Source organism: Maylandia zebra, linkage group LG10 (genome assembly GCF_041146795.1).
Source record: "Maylandia zebra isolate NMK-2024a linkage group LG10, Mzebra_GT3a, whole genome shotgun sequence".
Taxonomy (NCBI): Eukaryota; Metazoa; Chordata; class Actinopteri; order Cichliformes; family Cichlidae; genus Maylandia; species Maylandia zebra.
Genome location: NC_135176.1, coordinates 17,636,165 through 17,655,190, shown reverse-complemented (window position 1 = coordinate 17,655,190; position 19,026 = coordinate 17,636,165). Strand labels below are relative to the sequence as shown.

At 40.9% G+C, this 19,026-nt stretch overlaps 1 protein-coding gene across 7 annotated transcripts; it reads right to left on the bottom strand.

Annotated features, from left to right (window-relative positions):
* Positions 1–57: 57 nt before the first annotated feature.
* On the bottom strand, positions 58–18,059 carry supt20 (SPT20 homolog, SAGA complex component). Of its 7 annotated transcripts, none has more exons than XM_012918927.4 (24): positions 17,918–18,059; positions 17,309–17,404; positions 17,130–17,165; positions 16,852–16,977; positions 15,333–15,459; positions 15,133–15,236; positions 14,842–14,958; positions 14,679–14,732; positions 14,392–14,531; positions 14,027–14,183; positions 10,808–10,864; positions 10,581–10,658; positions 8,804–8,973; positions 8,673–8,705; positions 8,456–8,567; positions 8,193–8,298; positions 6,366–6,521; positions 5,687–5,999; positions 5,486–5,601; positions 5,232–5,287; positions 4,517–4,630; positions 2,832–2,922; positions 2,045–2,133; positions 58–937 (listed from the first exon to the last, which is right to left on the bottom strand). In XM_012918927.4, the coding sequence occupies exons 2-24, from the start codon at positions 17,309–17,311 to the stop codon at positions 788–790; spliced, it is 2,505 nt and encodes an 834-aa protein (XP_012774381.1). In that variant the 5' UTR covers positions 17,312–17,404; positions 17,918–18,059; the 3' UTR covers positions 58–787. The 7 variants fall into 7 exon arrangements, with proteins under 7 accessions (XP_012774381.1, XP_014265398.1, XP_012774383.1 ...); XM_014409912.3 differs by having other exon boundaries at positions 58–922; XM_012918929.4 differs by having other exon boundaries at positions 4,517–4,594.
* Positions 18,060–19,026: the final 967 nt, after the last annotated feature.

Below are 19,026 nucleotides of genomic sequence, written 5' to 3'. Positions count from 1 at the left end.
CACACTCAGTTGATGCCTCGTAAGAATATGCTCATGGCTCCTGTACTAATTAAAAGGAAATGCCTTTTCAAAATGTGCTGTACAAAAGCAGGTACACCATCTTGCATGATGATCTTGAGTCCTCGTTTGAGCCCTGTGCTGGGACTGCTTAAAAGAAGAAAGACTTCCAACAGACTGAGAGGTAGAGAGCTGCCCCCAGGCACAATTCCAAGATCAGATTTGCATTTCACATGTAACGGTTACACAGGGAGGATTTGGTGTCGGTACGCTCTGTCGGGATCCGTGCTTAAAGGGCAGTTTCTACCTGGGTCAACCGAGCAGAGGCAGGAGGATCGGGCTTCTCGAGGGGAATCCTCTGAGAATGTGCATCTGCGATCCTCTCAGTTCACAGGGCCTCCATCAGAGACAGCTCTTCCACAACGGAGGGGGGTGGTGCGTTATTGTGGAAGCCCACTACCTACAACAATCCTCTTCTGTGTCATCTCAAAAAATAGCATTAATAATTTTTTTTTAACTTTAGGGCTCCCTTTTCTAACACCCCCCCCCCCCCCCCATCCCCTACGGTGGACACAGTTTTGGTTCTCTCCCAAACATCTGACAACCATTACATACAAATTTGTCAGCTAGAAAAAGACAAACAGAAAAGAGTTTTTTGTGGGGTTTTTCGTTGTTGTTTTTTTGCCTACACTCTCGACAGCGAGGCAGGTAAAGAGCACAATGTGGATCATTCACGTCCTTTTGTGTGTGGATTTGGGTGGGGGGAAGGTTTTAGTGTGATTTAAGTCTTTCATGATTTGGGGAGGGGCTGAGGCGTGCTCCTCTTCCTCTTACTTCTTGGTTGGCTGGCGGTATGGTGCCGTGGCACTCCCCCCTGAGGAGCTGCTGCTCCCATAGCCATTTGCTGCTGCTGCTGCATTTGGTGCTGCAAGAATTGCAACTGTTCAGTGCAAAAAGAAACATGGAAGAAGGACAAAAAAAATAGACTTCAGTATGTTACGACAAATAAGATAATGCAGAAAGAAATAATGATATTGACTTTAAGATTTATGTAAGCATCTCAAGCTCGTTTAACACATGTAAACTGGAATCCCTTGCTAAAACGTCGTCTAGCAGAGTGCCTTGTGTCGTACAACTGGCATGGGTTAGTGAAGCCTGATACATAGAACATACAAGAAGAGTGTGCGGAGAAACACAGGAGAGTGGTTAATGGGTTGCAGAGGGGAAGGAAGAGGAAGGAAGAGATAAGATTTGGGGCATGTCATGTTTTGGGGAGTGAGGCGGGATACAGTCAAGCAGCACCAGTGGCGTCTGGAAGACAAAAATTATTGGCTGTGATCCTGGCATAAAAACAAACAAACAAACATGCAGCTCAGCAAACCGTGCGTTGTGCTCAGAGTAAGCCAGCAACCTCAACTGGGCAAAAGAAAAAAAATCTTAACTCAGATTCATGCTTACAGTGGAACAACTTAATGTCTCTGTCGCAATGCCGTCCGCTACCTTTCAGCGGTCTGTTCCCAGTGACACAGTTTCAGAACCTGCTGCTAAATGGCTGTGCAAGAACATGCCTCCCACTCTGACACTTTGTTAGTTGTTGCCATTGGAAGTGCTGCGAGCTCTGGTGTGTGGGTTGCTGGAAGTACTGGGGCTACTGTGGTCTTTATCAAACAGCATAGTAACCAAACATACAACACAATATGGAGTGAATGGTGTTTATCTATAAAATGTATTTGAAAGAAGATTTTTATAAAAACTTATAATTATTTATTTATTTTAGGAAAATAATACGGTTTATACTAAAACTATCTCCGTATTATATAAAGGTTATGGATGGAAGCTATTTTTAAAATCCATTAACGTGATAAAAATACTAAATCTATATGTCATAAAGCTAGTTTACCTAATTCCCTCACACTTTATGGTGCAGCACAACAGAAGCCTGCAAGATAAATAAAAACAAGGAGAGCTGGTGGAAGCAGGTGTGTCTAATCTCAACAGCTCTTATAAACTCTATATGTGTATATGGATGTTAATGTTGCCGTATTACTTGGATCTGTGGCTGGTGCTGCTGCTGAAGCCTTGGAGAAGGCAGCGGGGGCCCAGACCCGTCCAGCCCACAGCCCAACTGGGACAGCACTAAGGTGGAGGGGAAGGGGAGGAGGGAGACAGGGAGCCCCAGAGGGAAGGACATGATGGCGAGAGGGAAAGAAGCAGCAGAAGAAGGAATGGGGGGGGGGGGGGGGGGGAGTGTAAAGACAGGAAATGAACAAGTGAAAAAAGTAGAATATTTGCGAGGATTAGCGGGAGAGCAGGGGTGAGTTGTGGTTTCAGGAGTGCGTAAACACACACAGAGATGGAAGAGAGAGAAGCAAAAACAAATGTTGCAGGGAGGCCAAAGATAAATGACCGTGTGCGTTGAGTTTTAAAAGGCGCATTATGGAGAAATAGCGTGAATTGGGAGATTCAGGGAATTTAGCGAATAGGGCAAATTGAGAAGAGGGACAGGAGGACAGTGTAGGAGGAAAGACAGAAGGGTGGGGGCAAAAAAAACAAACAATTAAAAAAGAAAAGAGAAAATGTGGCAGAGAAGAAGGGGAAGTTGAGTCTCTCCTGTCAGATGTTACATGTTCCACTGAGAGGAACAATGGCTAACTTCAACAAAATGGTCATGTTTAGTTACAGACTGAGAGTCCTAACGAACAGTAATTACAGTCATGAATACATTAGTACATCTTATCTTATTAGTACTAGTTAGTGTCACGGTGTCATTTTGTTTAGGAACAGGTTAATGAAGAGAAATGTTTTGCGTGTGTGTGTGCTTGTGCGGCTCATACCTGCTGCCTGTGGAGACATGAAGCCTCCCACTCCCAGATTTATGACAGCCGTTTGCTGGTTCCCTAAACTTTGATCTGACCCCTGGTCACTCTATGAAGAAAGTCAAAGACAACACAAGGCTGTCACACACAACTGCCACCAAAGCAGAACATGTGACAGTAAATCACACACATATATGTGGGGCAGGGATAGCTCAGTAGGTAAAGTGGTCGCCCCATGATCGGAAGGTCGGCGGTTCGAATCCACTTAACGGCTACCCTGAGGTACCCCTGAGCAAGGTACCGTCCCTACACACTGCTCCCTGGGCGCCTGCTTAGTGGGCTGCCCACTGCTTCACTGAGTGAATGGGTCAAATGCAGAGAAAAACAAGTAATTTCCCCATGGGGATCAATAAAGTATCCATTATTATTATTATTATATATTTAAAAAACTTAAAAGGGGCAAGCAGTAGTGATTTTGGTTCCATATCGTTAGGAAGTGAAATGTTTTGGCAGTGGTTACAGATTCTGTACATCACGACCGCTAGACGCCATTCCCTGTTATTCCAATCAGATTTGTTCAAATTAATCTTTTTTAAGATGCAGAGTGTCTCAATAACTATTAAGAGGTGTAAATATTTCGCAACGACTCAAATCCAAGCAGGATTTATCAGGTTCAGTAGTTTCAAATTGTTGTTCTAAAGCCATTATTCATTCGCCTCTTTAGGACTACATTTCTTTTGTATTTGTGACTTCTTCCTAGTCAGTCTGGCATGCAGCCCAGTTACTCCATCACATTAGTTTAATTATAGCCCTTTTCCCATTGTACCTACTCAGCTCAACTCAACTTGGCCTTTTAGAGTTTTCCATTAGTTGGCAGTACCTGGTGTACTTTTGTAGTACCTACTCGCCAATCTGAAAATGTGGCATCAACAGACCACATACAACCGACTGGCCAATCAAGTCCACTGGCGAGTCCTTCCCAAAAATCAAACCCAACATTTTTACAACACAGCAACGAGGGAAATGCCAAAAACCCAGCGTAGTACACCATCATCTCGATATCCTCCATTGCTGTGTTGTGTCGCATTAAAATGACGCCATGGGACTTTTGGCTGTGTTGCTATAATGACGGAAAACCCATTGAGATGGCACTCAACTGTAATGGAAAATGAATGAAATTGAGTAGAGCTGCGTTTAATCTAAAATGGTGGCTTGGATTTTTGTGAAGGAGTCGCACTCATGACTCATTGAGTGATGCCACTGATTGGCCAATCGGTCGCATGAGATCTGTTGATGCCACATTTTCGGATCGACTCAGATCGCTTGGATCCCTGGGCTGAATAAGTACTAAAAAGTACATGGCAGGTACTGCCACCTAATGGAAAACCCTAAAAAAACCAAGTCGAGTCAACCCGAGTAGGTTCAAGTGGAAAAGAGGCAGTACAGCGCTCCCTTTAAAACCATGCTAGTTTTCTCAGTTCACAGGTATGAATAGTTTTTGTATTCTATATTTTTTTAATAGGTGTGCCTAAGCTAACTAACTAAATGATGCCAAGCTACACATCTGTGAAGATGGACACTAAACATGACCAAAATCAAACCTCTCATATTTATTAGAAGATAATTTCTAACATCCCTCTGTTGCTGTAATTTAATTAAGATGTGTTCTTCTATACTATGAAAATATGGTGTTTGAGTCTCACCGTCTCCCCCCCTTGCTGCTGAGGACTGGAGGTGGCTGACTGACTCTGCTGTGGGGAGAACTGAGACAGCTGCTGCTGCTGCAGAGAATTAAAGATGAGAGGACCAGTGGGGATCTGAAGATGTAAAATACACACACCAACGAACAAAAAGTGGTGGAATAAAACACAGGGAAATGAGGATGAAGGACAGAGGGAAGGCAGAGGGAAAGGAATGATGCACACATAACCAAAAAGGGAGGAAAAAGGAAATGGAGCGTTAACAAAGAGATCGGCACTGATCATTACTACTATCAGACTAACAGAGCTACAAAGGACTATAAAGGGAATGGCACAAGCAGTGATCCTCAAACAGGCTGTGTCTGCATTCAGATTACATCCTTTACTTCTTCTGCTGCTATTCCTCTAGCAAAAAAAACCTTTGCTAAGAGACTCTTAGCAGTTCAAGAGGTAAAGGGGGTAAAAATGTTATAAAGCTAAGTTGTTGTTCAGGCCAGGACATTGCATAACAAAAGATGCATGCCCCTTATTGCACTAAAGCACTTTCAAGGGTTTACACTACATTGCATATGCAATGAGGTGTGGGGAAATTTAAGCTGCTGATTTCACTATTTCAGGTGTGCCAACACAGGTGAAGATCAGGACTAAGTCACTATGCCAAACAAATACCCAGTGCATGCTACTGAAAGTGTGTTAAGACTAAACTGTAGAGTCATACCTGGAGTAGGTTCAGAGGTCTCAACCCAGCATTGCTATTCAGGCCAAAAGGACTCCCTGGAAAACAAATCGGAGTTACCACGAAACAGCGAGACAATCAGGGCTTTATCTTATCTCTTCTAATGTCATTAGACCCAGTCTTTTTTTTTTTTTTACTGGACAGCTACACTCTCTAGAACTGGATTTAATTAAAAAATAACTCTGTAAATGTAATGCAAAGGTAATAAAAAGGGGGGCATAACTATGGAATCTTACCCGCCTGTGCTGCAGACTGCATGGTAGGCATCAACCCTCCAGTTGGCAGGATTCCACTCAGGTTTAAGCCTGTGCCCAGCATGGGATTGGAGCCACTCATCAAAGCCTGAGGACTGCTACACAGACAGTACAAGATCATTATTAAAAGTGACAGTGATCAGCAGGTGCTATGTGGCATTCGAGACAGTTTAAAATTATTACCAGACTGAGCTGACCACGTTGATGAAATTGAGCCCTGCTGGATTGGCCATGACCTGTGACGATGTGGTTCCTGTGGTGATGGATGTACCCATGGTGGGCAGGGGAATGGTCATGACGGGCAGCGTCTGGCTTAAAGCTAGCGGCTGTTGGGTAAAAGGCGTGAGGAGGGCATTCTGTGACTGGTTCTGAACCAAGGGAGGGTCTGAAGGGGTAGGGGTCACTGAGAGAGGAGCGGAGAGGGCATCAGGGGGGTGAGGGGTCGAGCATGGCGTATTGGTAGGCGTTGGGGTAGATGGCTTGGGGGTTCCCGATCCTGAAAGGGGGAAAGAGGGCCAAAATAGTACAACACTTTAACAAGACACAGTACTTTTCAGTCAATTAAAATCCATTATTAAAACTAAATTTAAATTATGAGGCACTAGTTATACCAAAACCTGATCCCCCTTTTAATGTCAATTTGCGTGACATCTTAGTTAATCCTTTGATAATACTTCAGAGAATAGGGCTTGCAGTTGTCCAGTATTATGTGTATTTGCTAAGCTCCCAATATGTTACTGTTTTTCCATTTTTGTCAACATAATTTATGAGAATATGTTCAAAAACTCCAAATTGGGAAAATTCAGAAGCTTAAAGCAGATTTAAAACATTCCAGAATAACTAATCGGACTCCAGCACTCACTCTGATTGGATCCCATTGGGGAGAGGGAGGCAGGTGACAGCAGGCCCACCTGGCCCAGCTCCATTGAGTGCTTTCTGTTCAGAGACTGGCTTTTGGCTGGAGGGGGTGTAGGACACTTAAGTAGACCACTGGTGGTTTGTGAACTATATGGATTACCTGAAAAATAAAGACATAACATATTTATAATAGAGATGGCACGATACCACTTTTTTATGTCCGATACCGATACTGATATCATAAATTTGGATATCTGCAGATACCGATATAAATCAGATCTAGCGTATTTTATAATCAATAAAACGTTTTTTTAATATCTTGCTGCTTTTTGTGTAAGTTCGTACTCAAGTTTAAAAAACAAAACAAAACTAAATCTATTCTGTTATACCTGTATGCAAAAAATACACTGCACCCAAAATATTTCATAGTTCAGCAATACTGATGAATCTAATAAACTTAAACCCTACACCATCCTCCCTATGCTGGTATTTTAAAGAGTAATTCGTGGAAATACTAAGCAACCTAACTAATAGGGTTGCCAACTCCCAGCAAAAAATATAAAAAAATAGGAAACCACCTCCACCTCATAATGCTTAATTGACATAATCGACTTTCATTTAATGCACGTGAAAAAAGAAAAGAAAAAGAAATGCACAGAAATCAATAATTTTTCTACAATAATTAAATAGATTCAACATCTTTCTTCAACAGAATTGCAGACTGCACAGATGGTACCTCCCCAAAGGAAAAATTACTGTAGCTTACTAGGTTATAAATTGGACATAATAGTTCCTATATACAATAATGGATTTCTGTACATTTCACATCAGATGAAAACATTGGTTGTAAGATTCAGATAATTATTTATTAAAAGTTAGACATAACAATTAGAAAGAAAACTATGTCTTTGTGCCCCCCCTTCCCTGTTAATGTCCTACCAGCCGTCAGCTACGTAGAAAAGGATCCTGGTGTACAAAGTAATATTAAATAAATTTTAACAACAGATTATCAAGCTTAAACGTGCTGCTGTTGTTTATCCGCTGGTTTCCTCTTTCTGGTGCAAAGTGGGCGATAAACTAACAAGAGAGACGGACTCGCGACAGAAAAGCCGATCAGCCGATCATTGATCAGTTTCATGATTGAAGTAGCAGCAGGAGAGGGAGGGGGAGAGAAGAGGCAGTCGCTCCATATATCGGTTGTTAAGCTTAACGTGGGAATGCTTTACAAACATTCAGAGATGAACTTACACACTTAGTTTACTTCTCTGGGACAGCTTTCTCAGAGATTAAATGCTGGTTTGGAAGCACGTAGCGAGTCTCCAAATGTTCAACCAGACCGCCGACAGGTCGCGCAGGCCACAGTTGCTCTATCACGTGATGTATACGGCTCCGACGTGCTAAGGTTATGAGCTCGGTTACGTTATGTCGCAGGTTTTGTGAGATGCTTTTGTGATATTGAATGGATCAGATTACATTTTGTATTTCTCTCCGATATCCGATCCAGTAATTTAGGTCAGTATCGGACCGATACGTAATATCGATCGGTCCATCTCTAATTTATAATACTCTTTTCCAAAAAGAATGCCCTATTAGAGCAGATCTGGTTCCACCTTTGCTGAGAATGACCTTGAACAGACTCAGAAACATGTTTGCAGTGCACTTAATGCCTCTCTTATAATGCAACTTAATTATCCTAAAGAATCAAACTATCAGATTTGCCTGCAACCCTTTTTTCCCTTCAAAGTAGCACACAAATACGGGGTGTTTTTAGCCACTAATTAAGGATTTGTGTGACGTCAATGAACAATCGCACTAGAAGTAGAAGTTGTACCTGAGGAGCTGCTTCCTGATCCTGACGGCAGTTTGATGGGAGGGGGCCGGTGCTTCACCCCTTTTCCCAACAGAGAAGTCTGGACCAGTGGAGAAATACCATCACCCTGCGTGTGACAGTTAAACCTGTTTTTTAGCCGCACTGCATAACAAGAGTAACCCAAAAGTAATGTTCTCATCTGCACTAATTCCAAATCACCAAATATTGATTAGTTTGACACATCTGAATCTCCCAGGCAAAGAAGTATGAATCTTCATGTTTACCTCATCTTTGCTAGGGGAGGGAGGCCCCTGACCCATGTTGCCTGAGTTATGGGACACTTTGACCTGACACTTGACGTCTCTCTCATACACTCCTTTGTACTGAGTAAGAAATCTGTTAAAAAGACAAAAACCTTGCATCACACTTTCTAACACCAGATCCCTAAATAGTCTGTATGAATGAATGAATTTCTGAAGAGCAGCCCACAATGTGACTTACCGGTCCGCATCGATCTTTGAACCTATGAGGAAACTGTGAATGACACACAAAAAACGATGAAGATTAATTTAATCAAAGCAGCATTTTAAATTCAGTTTAATATAACCAGTTTGTCTTAAAGGTGTCCTTACGGAGGATGTATGAGCTTTAGGTCTGGACTGTCGTCCTCTGCTTTTGATTCTTTAGCACAGTAGATCTTCCCGTACACAAGCGGGTCTCCCATTGACTGGAAAATAGAAACCTTGGTCCTCTGAGCTTGGCCCCCAACTTCACACTCAAATGTGTAGTCATCTACAACTTCCTGTGTAAGGAAAAAAAAAAAATAAGAGGACAAAAAAATCTAATGACAAGAACACCTTAAATGGATGTGTGCAGTGACATTATATTTTTGTGCAAAATTTAGCAACTAAGTATTGTAATCATACAGTCCGTATATTTAATGTATGGTAGAACTACCTGTAGCATCTTCAGTTCCAATGCTACAGTCACAATAGAAATTGTAGATACTGGGAGAATAGTATTGCTAACTTGGTTTATACAAATATTTTGACTTTATATAATATTAACACATTAAGACATATTGAGAAGAAGCAGAGGTTGAAGAGAGTTGGGAGTAAGCAGTCTTTAATGTGGATATTAAAAGACACATTCCCTGTATTGAGCTTCAATTCTTTAACCTTCAGGCGACCAGATGACCCCAACTTCAAATTTATATTTGCCATTATCATGTTTTTAATGGTAAAATGTTACATGCCACATGTTTAACAATCTACTTCTCCAACGTTTTTTCCCCATTTTTAAAACAGAAACTAACCGATTGTTGTAGCAAAGGATAATGGAAACTAATGTGGAGTCATAATTTATGACTTTATATTTTAGTGTAATTTGTTGGTAATTAAGCTTCTGAGTTTTTTGTTTGTTTGTTTTTTTACACAAAATATTTTAAATGCAACACACTTCAAATATGATGCATGTCTAGATTAAACAGAAGCATGGGGACAAAGGCTGAACAAGACCCTGATGAACAAGTATTGCCTAAACAAATGAAAAATTGATGTAAATTTACTTGTAGAATTTGTGTGTTGTTTTTTTTAATTTATTTTATTTTATCACATAAAAATGACTGAAAACCATCATTAATCATATCAGAAAATTTTAGCAGATTTGTGACGGACAAGGAAATAGTACAAGCAACTGGATGTATTTAAAAAACACAGCATAAAAAGGTGACAGTAACAACCTCAGCTCGGTCATTTTATTCGTCAGTCCCACAACATTAAAAGTGGGACAACCTCCTTGTGGATAGGGGAAAAAATCAGTGGTTATCTGTGGACTGCATAATTTTTTTTAAATTTATTTTTGCCCTTGAAGACCAATTGCAAGTAGCTGCACCATAGTTATCTCAGTTTTTTAGAGACTGGTTGCCTCCCACCATGTATCCTGTGCAAACACTTTGCAATTGCAAAGGCTGCTTGGTGGGAGAGATGTCTCTAAACACCTGTGGTCTGACTCAGACTGACTGCTATCACTCTCAGACAAATTGGAAAAGATTAGTATATAACTGCCGCCTCATTTACAAATAGAAAAGAATTGGAATCAGTCTGTGCCAGTAAGCTCAACTTATCTGTGACATCTCTTTGCAATAGGAGACTCGGCTCAGCTGGTTAAGTAAATGCATAAAACCAAGTTGCAGAGCACCTTTATCACTTTCCAGTTAAGCTGCCATCCTGCAGAAACTGTGTCACTATTTGTGAAAGAACTACACTGTAGAGTGTGAGAATGTAAATGTTTGCTTTTCTTCCTTTAAAGAAATAATTACCATTTTAAACAAACACTCCTTGCTTATTTCTGACAGCAAACAGCCATTAATGATCTCAACAATGTAAGGTTATCTGCTGCAAAACTTACCTCAGCAGGCCAGATCACAGTTTTATGTTCAGAGCTTGCCAACTGCAAAGACCTCTCAACCACAGCGTACTTTTCCACCTAAATCAACATACATATAAAACTGTCTGTTACAGGATGCAAATTTCATTGCCAAGCAATCACTTGTGTGGTATTAAGTGTTTTTCTTTTTTTCATAAGTAGTGTTGGATCAAGTATTTAAGTGTGGGTTTTATAAAAGAGCCACTCACATCAATTTCCTTGGGCACAGTTAGTTGGCAGTTGTTCTGCTTCCACATGTCAACACACTGCAAGAGATGATAGTTGACAAGCCAGAACAACAGGAAGAAAAACAGGAGGTGTTAGAGAAAATCTGTGAGAATTAAGTGACGTGAGATTTTTGTCAACGATAGTTAACGGTAAAGAGGAACACACCAGAGTACTGACACACCAACTTGTTTTCACCTATTGTTCTAATGACTCCCTTTGGGTTTAGTCGATAATTTAGAAAGATGTAAATAGACAAAAAAAATGGGATCTGTGCTTTGGGACACAGTGAATAGACCCGAGATTTTACCATGGCTGTTATGCAAAGTAACATCATCTACAATTATATTGTCATAACAAACAGGCGAATGATTCTCATTTACGAAAACGTCTGCCAAATTTATGTGTCACGTTTTCATGTAAAACTGTAAATGATCACAAAAGTATCAGCTTTTAGAAACATTCAAAAACACAGAAAGTGTCAGTGAGATAGAAGCTCATCCAGCTCGTGAGCCATCACAATTCAGAAGTGATTGTGCAGAATTAAGGTTATAAGTTCTGTTGTCACTGATTGGCTGTGTAATCTAACGAGGATTTAAATCCACTAAGAAATCAAAGAATCTTACAAATAGTCATATCCAGAATTATTAATTATTATTCTTTCACTAAAATCTGACAGATCAAGGAGGAGTAGCAATTCTTGTGAATTGTGGAGGGATGGAACAGACAGATACCTCACCGTTGAATAAACTTATAGGGCCATTGACTGGATGAGCTAAAAACAATTAATGCAGCAATCAAATTGAAACAAATTTTTGGCATTTATCTTAACTCTTCTGTACAAAAGGTCAGATATCCTTGAGCTATATCTTCCCAATGAAGCAGAAGATGCTCATATTGGTGCCACAGCAACTCTGTTATAAATACGGCTGTACCTCGAATTTCCAGGTCAGTGTTACTTTTTTTTTTTTTTTTTGCCTGTCCCATTTGGTTCTTTAGCCGTCAGAATTGTTGTCTGAAGACCAACAAGGATACCCAATGGATTTACTTTGCCAAATGGATCATCACGGCCTTGCCGTATTGGTCCATTTGATCAACCTTTGTTGTTATTATTTATTTTATTTTATTTTCAGTTGTTACAGACGGGGCAGACATGAAAGAAAGAAAGATGAAGGAAAAGAAAAACAGAAGGGAAGCGGGACAGTGAGAAAGGGTACTTAAAAAGAGAAAGAGGAAAAAAAATCTCCTGGGTCACCTGTTGAGAGAAAAAGAAGAGAAAACAAGCAAAAAAAAAACCAGCAACATCAATCTAGCTAAGTGTAAACAGCAGTAAATACTAAATGTTCAATGTTGTTGTGTAGCAAGCAGGACCGACAGCGCACAATGTGCTTGGAAATAGCAGCCAATAAAGGTGTAGTTTATATCCCTCCTCTGCACCCTGGTGACACACCCGCACCCCAAGGCCCTACTTGTGTGGGTGGGTGTGTTGGAACAGGAAGAGGGAGGCAGCCGGGGATGGGGAGGAAAAGAAGGGAGGAGCAAGATGCCCCTCCCTGGGGCCAGCTCCCCCGCTGACCCCAGTAGGCACCCCCGTCCTTCGGCACCCACCAAGGCAGGGGAGCCCAGGCCCATCCAGATTGGGGCCTACGGCAGCAGGACCGCCCAGCCCCACAGGACCCGGGGCAGCCCACCTGACCCCACCGCATAGGAAACTGTACCCACCCTAACATTCAATCATCTCCCAGACTGCACAAGACAATAGACACCCAGGTTAAGTTTATTCTCCACCTCTCCTATGACTCTCCCCCACCTGCAGAGTGGACAAGGATGGAACAAACTCCCTGTCAGTTGAAGAGCCCCCTAGTTAGGCCGATGCGCCAGAGGCCCCCTGCGCCAGGGCTAAGCCCCCATGCACCCACCCGCCCACAACCTCGGCCCCCAAGGCCCAGCCAGAGCCCTAGCACGGAGGCGAAGCACCCATGAACCCCAAGCCCCCACGCCTGCCCCGCATCCACTCAGGGGCAGCCAGGCTACCAGACCAGTAACCTACGTCCGCCAGCACAGACCCTCCCCCAGCCCTGCTGCACGCAGCCACAAGGAAAACACCTTGGTGCAGCTACTTGCAGAAAAGGTCAGTGTTACTTACTAAATGACATAGTTACAGCGGGAAACGCAGCATCAGAACTAACTGTGCTGTCTTTGAGAAGGGCTTTCTCAGAGTCAATCACGCGTAGCCTAGAGGCTACCAAAGCCTCCAGTGGATGTAAAATACTGCACCAACAGTGCTAACAAGACACATCATATTTCTCCCATATTAGGTTCTCTTCATTGGCTCCCTGTTAGAATTGAATGAATTGAATTTAAAATTCTTCTCCTAAAATACAAAATCTTGACCAATCAGGACCCATCATATCTTAAAGGCCTCTTAGTATCATGCTATCCCAAAAGCACACTTTGCTCTCAAACTGCTGGCTTACTTGTAGTTCCTAGAATTCCTTAAATTAGAACAGGAGACAGTGCCTTCAGCTATTAGGGCCCTCTGCTGTGAAACCAAATCCCAGTTTGGATTCAGGCCCTCACCTTCCACGTAACCTGATGTGTACCTCCCAAGAAATGCAACCACACTTGGGGCTGACGCAGCATGACTGGCGCGGATTATGGCATATGTCTAAGAGGGGATTGCAGTTACACTGCAAGTTACAATGTTACAACGTAGATTTCCTGCATGTAGATTTCATAGATTTCAGACTAATGCCTGAACTAAAGCACAATTCAGGCATTCGTCTGTGTTTAGTTTTATCTCCTTTTTCGCTCTCTTTGCTCCCTGACCCTGATTCTGCTGGAGGCTTCTTTAAATATTTCCTTCCAATTGTCCCAATTTCTTGATCATGAGGGGGATTGCCTCATTGTTGGGGTTTCCTCTTGAATACCGCAAGGTCTGTAACTTGTGATTTGAAGCGACATAAATAAACCTGAATTGAGGGGCATGGCATAAAAAAATGGATCACCTGCATCCATTATAATAACATGGACCCTCAGGTTTTACACAAACTTGTGGAGTACATACTGTTAATAAAGCCAAATGGAGGAGACAAAATACAAGGAGATACAAATATAATCTATAATAAAGTAGTAGTAGTCCCAGTTCATACTTTTGGACCTTGATATATACTCTACAAACTGTGTGGATGTTTCCCACTTACGTTTCCGATCTTTGAGATCTTCAGGTCTATGACAGGCGCGGGTTTCCTCTCTTTTCTTCTCTGTAGGTAGTCGTAGAGTCGTAGCTGTGGTGGTATGGGAAGGTGGGACAGCTCCTGCTGCCTGTTCAGTGCAGCCCGAGAGTGCCTCTTGAAACACCTACAAAGCAAACAATTAACGCGTGTTAACAAAACCAAGGTCTTTGCTTCATTTATTGGCTTTTTTCCTTTATACAGTCACAGAGCTTGCACTTCCCTGCCTTCAATTTCACAAAATAAACATCCGTAAATGAGATCTTTATCCTGGCATAACCGATTTCACACTGAGCTGGCTTCAACCTAGATGAGCATGAGAGGGTATTCAATACCGTTTCATGGAGCGAGTGTTCATTTTCTGTTTGTTGTAAAGCAGGCGGTTAGCTGTGCAAGTAACAGAAATGGAGGGGTCCAGGCACAGAGGTTCAGCTGTAGCCAAAATCAACTGACTTTCCAACTGCAGTTTGTCATCCTAAAGCAAAGAGAAAGGACATGTTATAGAAAACACCTGAGCCTGGAAAATTCTGGGATGGAGCACCACACTAGTAACTCCAAATGCACTTTAAATGAAAACACACAACTACATGTTTCAGATAAAACATACTGAACAATACTTTACCTGTGTCCACTTGTGGTGGTCACTGGTCATGGCATGGACATCACAGATGAGAGTCTGCAGGGAAACAAAGTTGTTATGAATATAATGTAAGTCAGATTTATTGTGCTAAAGATCTAATGTGGTTTTCCACTCATGCCTCCTCATAATCTTATTCTGTCTTTACCTGCATGGTTGGCCGCAGTAGGATATGTCTGCTCTGATAGGTGGGAATCTTGGTATTACCAGACTGCCGGTAGTCTCTTACCTCTACTATTACACAGCCACAGTGGAAGATGTTCACCTGACACACAAAGCATGACCGAGAGGTGGTTACAAACACAGGGAGCTCATTAATCAAAATAGAAACCTTACATGGTTCTTAGCTCTTTATATATTTAAGCAGAAATGTGACACTTTTGCACCATCTTTTGTTTAAAATGATTGGATTTCAAAATGCACCACGCTTGCACACAACCTGTGATTTCTCCAACAAATCCACCAAAATAGGAGGCAACTCCTCAGCGTCGAGGTACTCCAGCAGTTCTCCTTCTTCATATGGCAGGCGAATGGTTTCAGAATCTAGAAAGTAACACAAACATGCAGGTGAGACAACTGCAGCACAAAGAGCCAAAAAACAAAACCCAACGGTCAATGTAATGATCTAACTTGACTTACCAGATCCATTTTTGCCCCTGAGCATTAAAGAATAGCCTTCATTCCCAGGGTACAGATTGACCACCAGACATGATACAGACTCCTGAGACACCAGCTTCTCCAGTAGATTCACATTCCTCCTCAAATTCTTCAGAGAGACAGCAAATGAAACACACAAAAGGCAAATTCTCCTCATTAGAAGCACAAACCTTATTAGTTATACCTGCTTAATGGCATTTAAAAAAAAAATTTTTTTCTTAAAAAAAAAGAAAAAAGATATTTCTCTTGTGGCGAGTGCTACAGAACCAAGGACTCCTCGAAGTGAAGCCTAAGATGCCGCCCCCCCAAAAAATGAAGAAACATGTATACAGATTAGCAGCAGTGTCTCTTTCCAAAGAAAAAGAAGAAAATCCACAAACCTTGTCATAAGCAACTTAACATAGGGTCTATTTTACCTTTCTTTCTTTCTTTCTTTCTTTCTTTCTTTCTTTCTTTCTTTCTTTCTTTCTTTTCCTTCAATGAAAAAGCAAGCATGCCACTAGGGAGGACGACTCCGTAAATGATTATATCCTGTCATGCTGTTACTGGCAATAATCTCTTATCACAGCTAGATATAGACTTCCTTCTTCAAAGTTATGTAGTGAATGTGGTTAGTTAGAGGGAAAGTAGTTCCTGCAAGAGGCTGCTGAACAACATTTTTTGTTGTTGTTTTTTGAACAATTGGTGGGGTTTAGGTTACGATTTATTTGAGAAAAGACATCTTAAAAATCTGACAACTCTCATCAAAACAATCGAAACAACAAAAGAAAAAGTATGTCAATCTATTCTTGAACAAATTGTCTCTCTAAGAGAATTTTTAACCAACAATTTTCCTCCCCAGTGGCATGACAATTTTAAATAAAAAATACACAAATAAAATAAAAGGTACTTTGAAATGCTCCCTTATTCACAAGAGGTTGCCACAGCAGGTAGCATGTTGGATTTGGCAGATCTTTACGCTGGATGACCTTCCTTGCTCAGCCCTAAAGAAATCTGTGTCTACTCCCCAGATCAAACCAAGAATCTTTAACTTGTTTGGCAAATTTGTGAAGCAGTAATATACAGATCCATTAATTTATAAAAATGATAGAATGTGTATTCTCCAATGAACAAATACCAAAGCCAATTTAGATATTCCTGAGCTAATGTTTATAATACTTTAATAAACATGTACATGCTTATTCCTATATTATTTAAAGATAATAATGTGAGTTATGTCACGTTAATTCAGCAGGTTTCGCAGTAAACAAAAGCAGGAAGCAACTGTAAGTTCTGGATCCACAAGTTACTGGGGTAAATAACTGTTACAAAATTGTTGTTTCTCTAACTTTACTACAGCTAAAACGTGTTTGTGCAGGTGACGGGAAACAAAGCGGTTTTGTGTCGCAAACAAAAAAAAATCCACTTTTTCCAAATCATTCCCCAAGCTTGGTTTTAAGTAAGGTTTTATTAGATCCAGTAATTACCAAGTAACAAGTGAGTCATGGTGCATAACACAAACCTTTAACTCTGGCTCTTTCTCACATTCCTCTATGTAGAGCTCATAGAGCTTCTGGTACAAACTCTTCCTCCCGCCAGATGAAATTCTTCGTTTGGCTGGTCGTTGTCGAGCACTTTCAACAATGTACTGAATAACAAATAACACACGCGTTATTAATGAATAATGGGGCAGGAAAGAACTTAATAACACGATGAATAAATTGTGCTTCATGTTTCTGAGTACATAGTTTAAATTTATTTCAGAGCAAAAAAAACAACAAAAAACAGTGGTTATATTACCTCCGCTCGATCCAATGCATATTCCAAAACTTGTTGCTTTGGGGGATAAAATTAAAGTGAAACAGATCAGCAACAGCTGGAAGTCACAGACCAATAGAGATCGGAATCTCACATGAAACACTACAGCAGGAGTCCTTTGTCTATGTAGAGATGAATGAACTGACAGAGATTAAACTTACCATTGTGGTCCACCGCCAGCTGCGAGCTGAGTGACGGTAGACGATGCTGTCCTTTCTGACCCACACTGTCACCTTCCTAAAGTGACCATTCACAGCCTGCACGGCAACACAACAGAGGACACGCAGGCAGCGTGAAGAGAAAACAAAAACACAGATTACTGGTACATTCATAGAGATGCACTCAGTGTGTTGCTGGCACGCTGGTAAGAGAGTGCTGATGCCAAATCATCCAGCTGACACTCAGCGATGCCACACACAAGCAGCTGCAAGGACTGAGGAGCCAAACTGTTCCATCTAAGTTCTTTTACCATTAGCTTATATTTTAAAATGCAATAACAAAGTAAACGTGACCACACGATGTGTCAGAGTTAATACAACAAAACGGCAAAGGTTAGTGAACTCTGGTGACTGTGAGCCCAGCCAAGAGAGAGCAGCTGAATAGCAAGAACTCGTTGATGCCTGACCGTTGGGCTAACATAGCCACCGTTAGCATGCTAGCCCGTTCCGAGTGGGCAAAGCTGTAAGTTACAAGCTACGCTGCCAGGCTCACGTCTTCCGAGACACAACCCGAACAAGCGACGACAGTCTAAACAAACAGAGTCGACTTGCCTTTTAGATTGCATAGCGGTCGACTGTAGCTCCGATGTAAGAAAACGAAATGAAATTGAAATATCGGTGTCTTCATTGAAAAAAAGTCGGAGCAGCAGCCATTTTCTTCCAGTGTGTCAACAACAGCTAAACTTCCGGTTTGAGCAGCTGTGGGCGGAGCCATACTGAGCGCCTACAAAGTTGCGCGTACTCTTGGACTTATAGGTATATTTATATATTTACAATAGGCTATAACTGTTCATAAATAGAGGCTGTCCCAAACTTTAAAGCAAGCACATAACTAGTTGCAGATGTAGACCTCTGGAGGTTTCAACTTTATTTACTTTCATTACTTCAAGCAGTTAATTTCATAAGTGAATAAGTTCATAAAAAAGCAAAAACATGTTGTAAATGCATCTACAGTTACATGTCTTATAATATTGTATATTTTTAAAGGTTTTTTAAAAAAACAAAAATGTTGCTAGGCTAAATTATACCTAATGTACTATGTCACCTTTATTACTAAGCTTAAATATGTTTTGTTGATCTTTTGTTTTTTTTCTGTTTTTTTTTTGTCAAGAAATAAAAAAAAACAAAACTAAAAAACAGCTCTTATGATAGTAAAGGTTGCTGACTCCCCTGAACCAGACACATTTGCTTTTTTTTTTTTTTTTGCAAAATATATGATTAAATTAATCTGAAGATTATAGTTTACATCTTGATATGAAAGTGGTGGAAAAACAAATGTGTGCAACTGCTGATTAGCCAATGCTATCAATTTAAAGGATGTTAGTAAAATAGAATTCTTTAGAACTGCGGACTGAACACAAACATCCCCCCAAGGCAGCTCACTCTCTGGGCAGCATCTACTTTTAAGGGAATTGTTTTATAATGTTTATATATTCGTTTTGTTTCCAATGTTATATTTAAAAATACTTTAAGAAGTTTGTAGTGCAGTAAAAACCTGATAAAGGTGGTATGACAGATGTTTACTTTTATTACCAAACATTATGTATTAGGTAATGGATAATATTAGGTACTAATTTTTAAATAACTGGACATAAACGACTTAAGCTTATGTAACTTGTTTATTTCTCAGCTCATTCTCTTTCTCTTGACAATACTTCAAT

Coding starts and splice junctions, on each gene's coding strand:
- supt20 (XM_012918927.4), bottom strand. Junction 2,923..4,516: donor AGCAGCAAGGGGGGGAGACG/GTGAGACTCAAA, acceptor CTTTCTTCATAG/AGTGACCAGGGGTCAGATCA. Junction 2,134..2,831: donor CATGTCTCCACAGGCAGCAG/GTATGAGCCGCA, acceptor CCTCCACCTTAG/TGCTGTCCCAGTTGGGCTGT.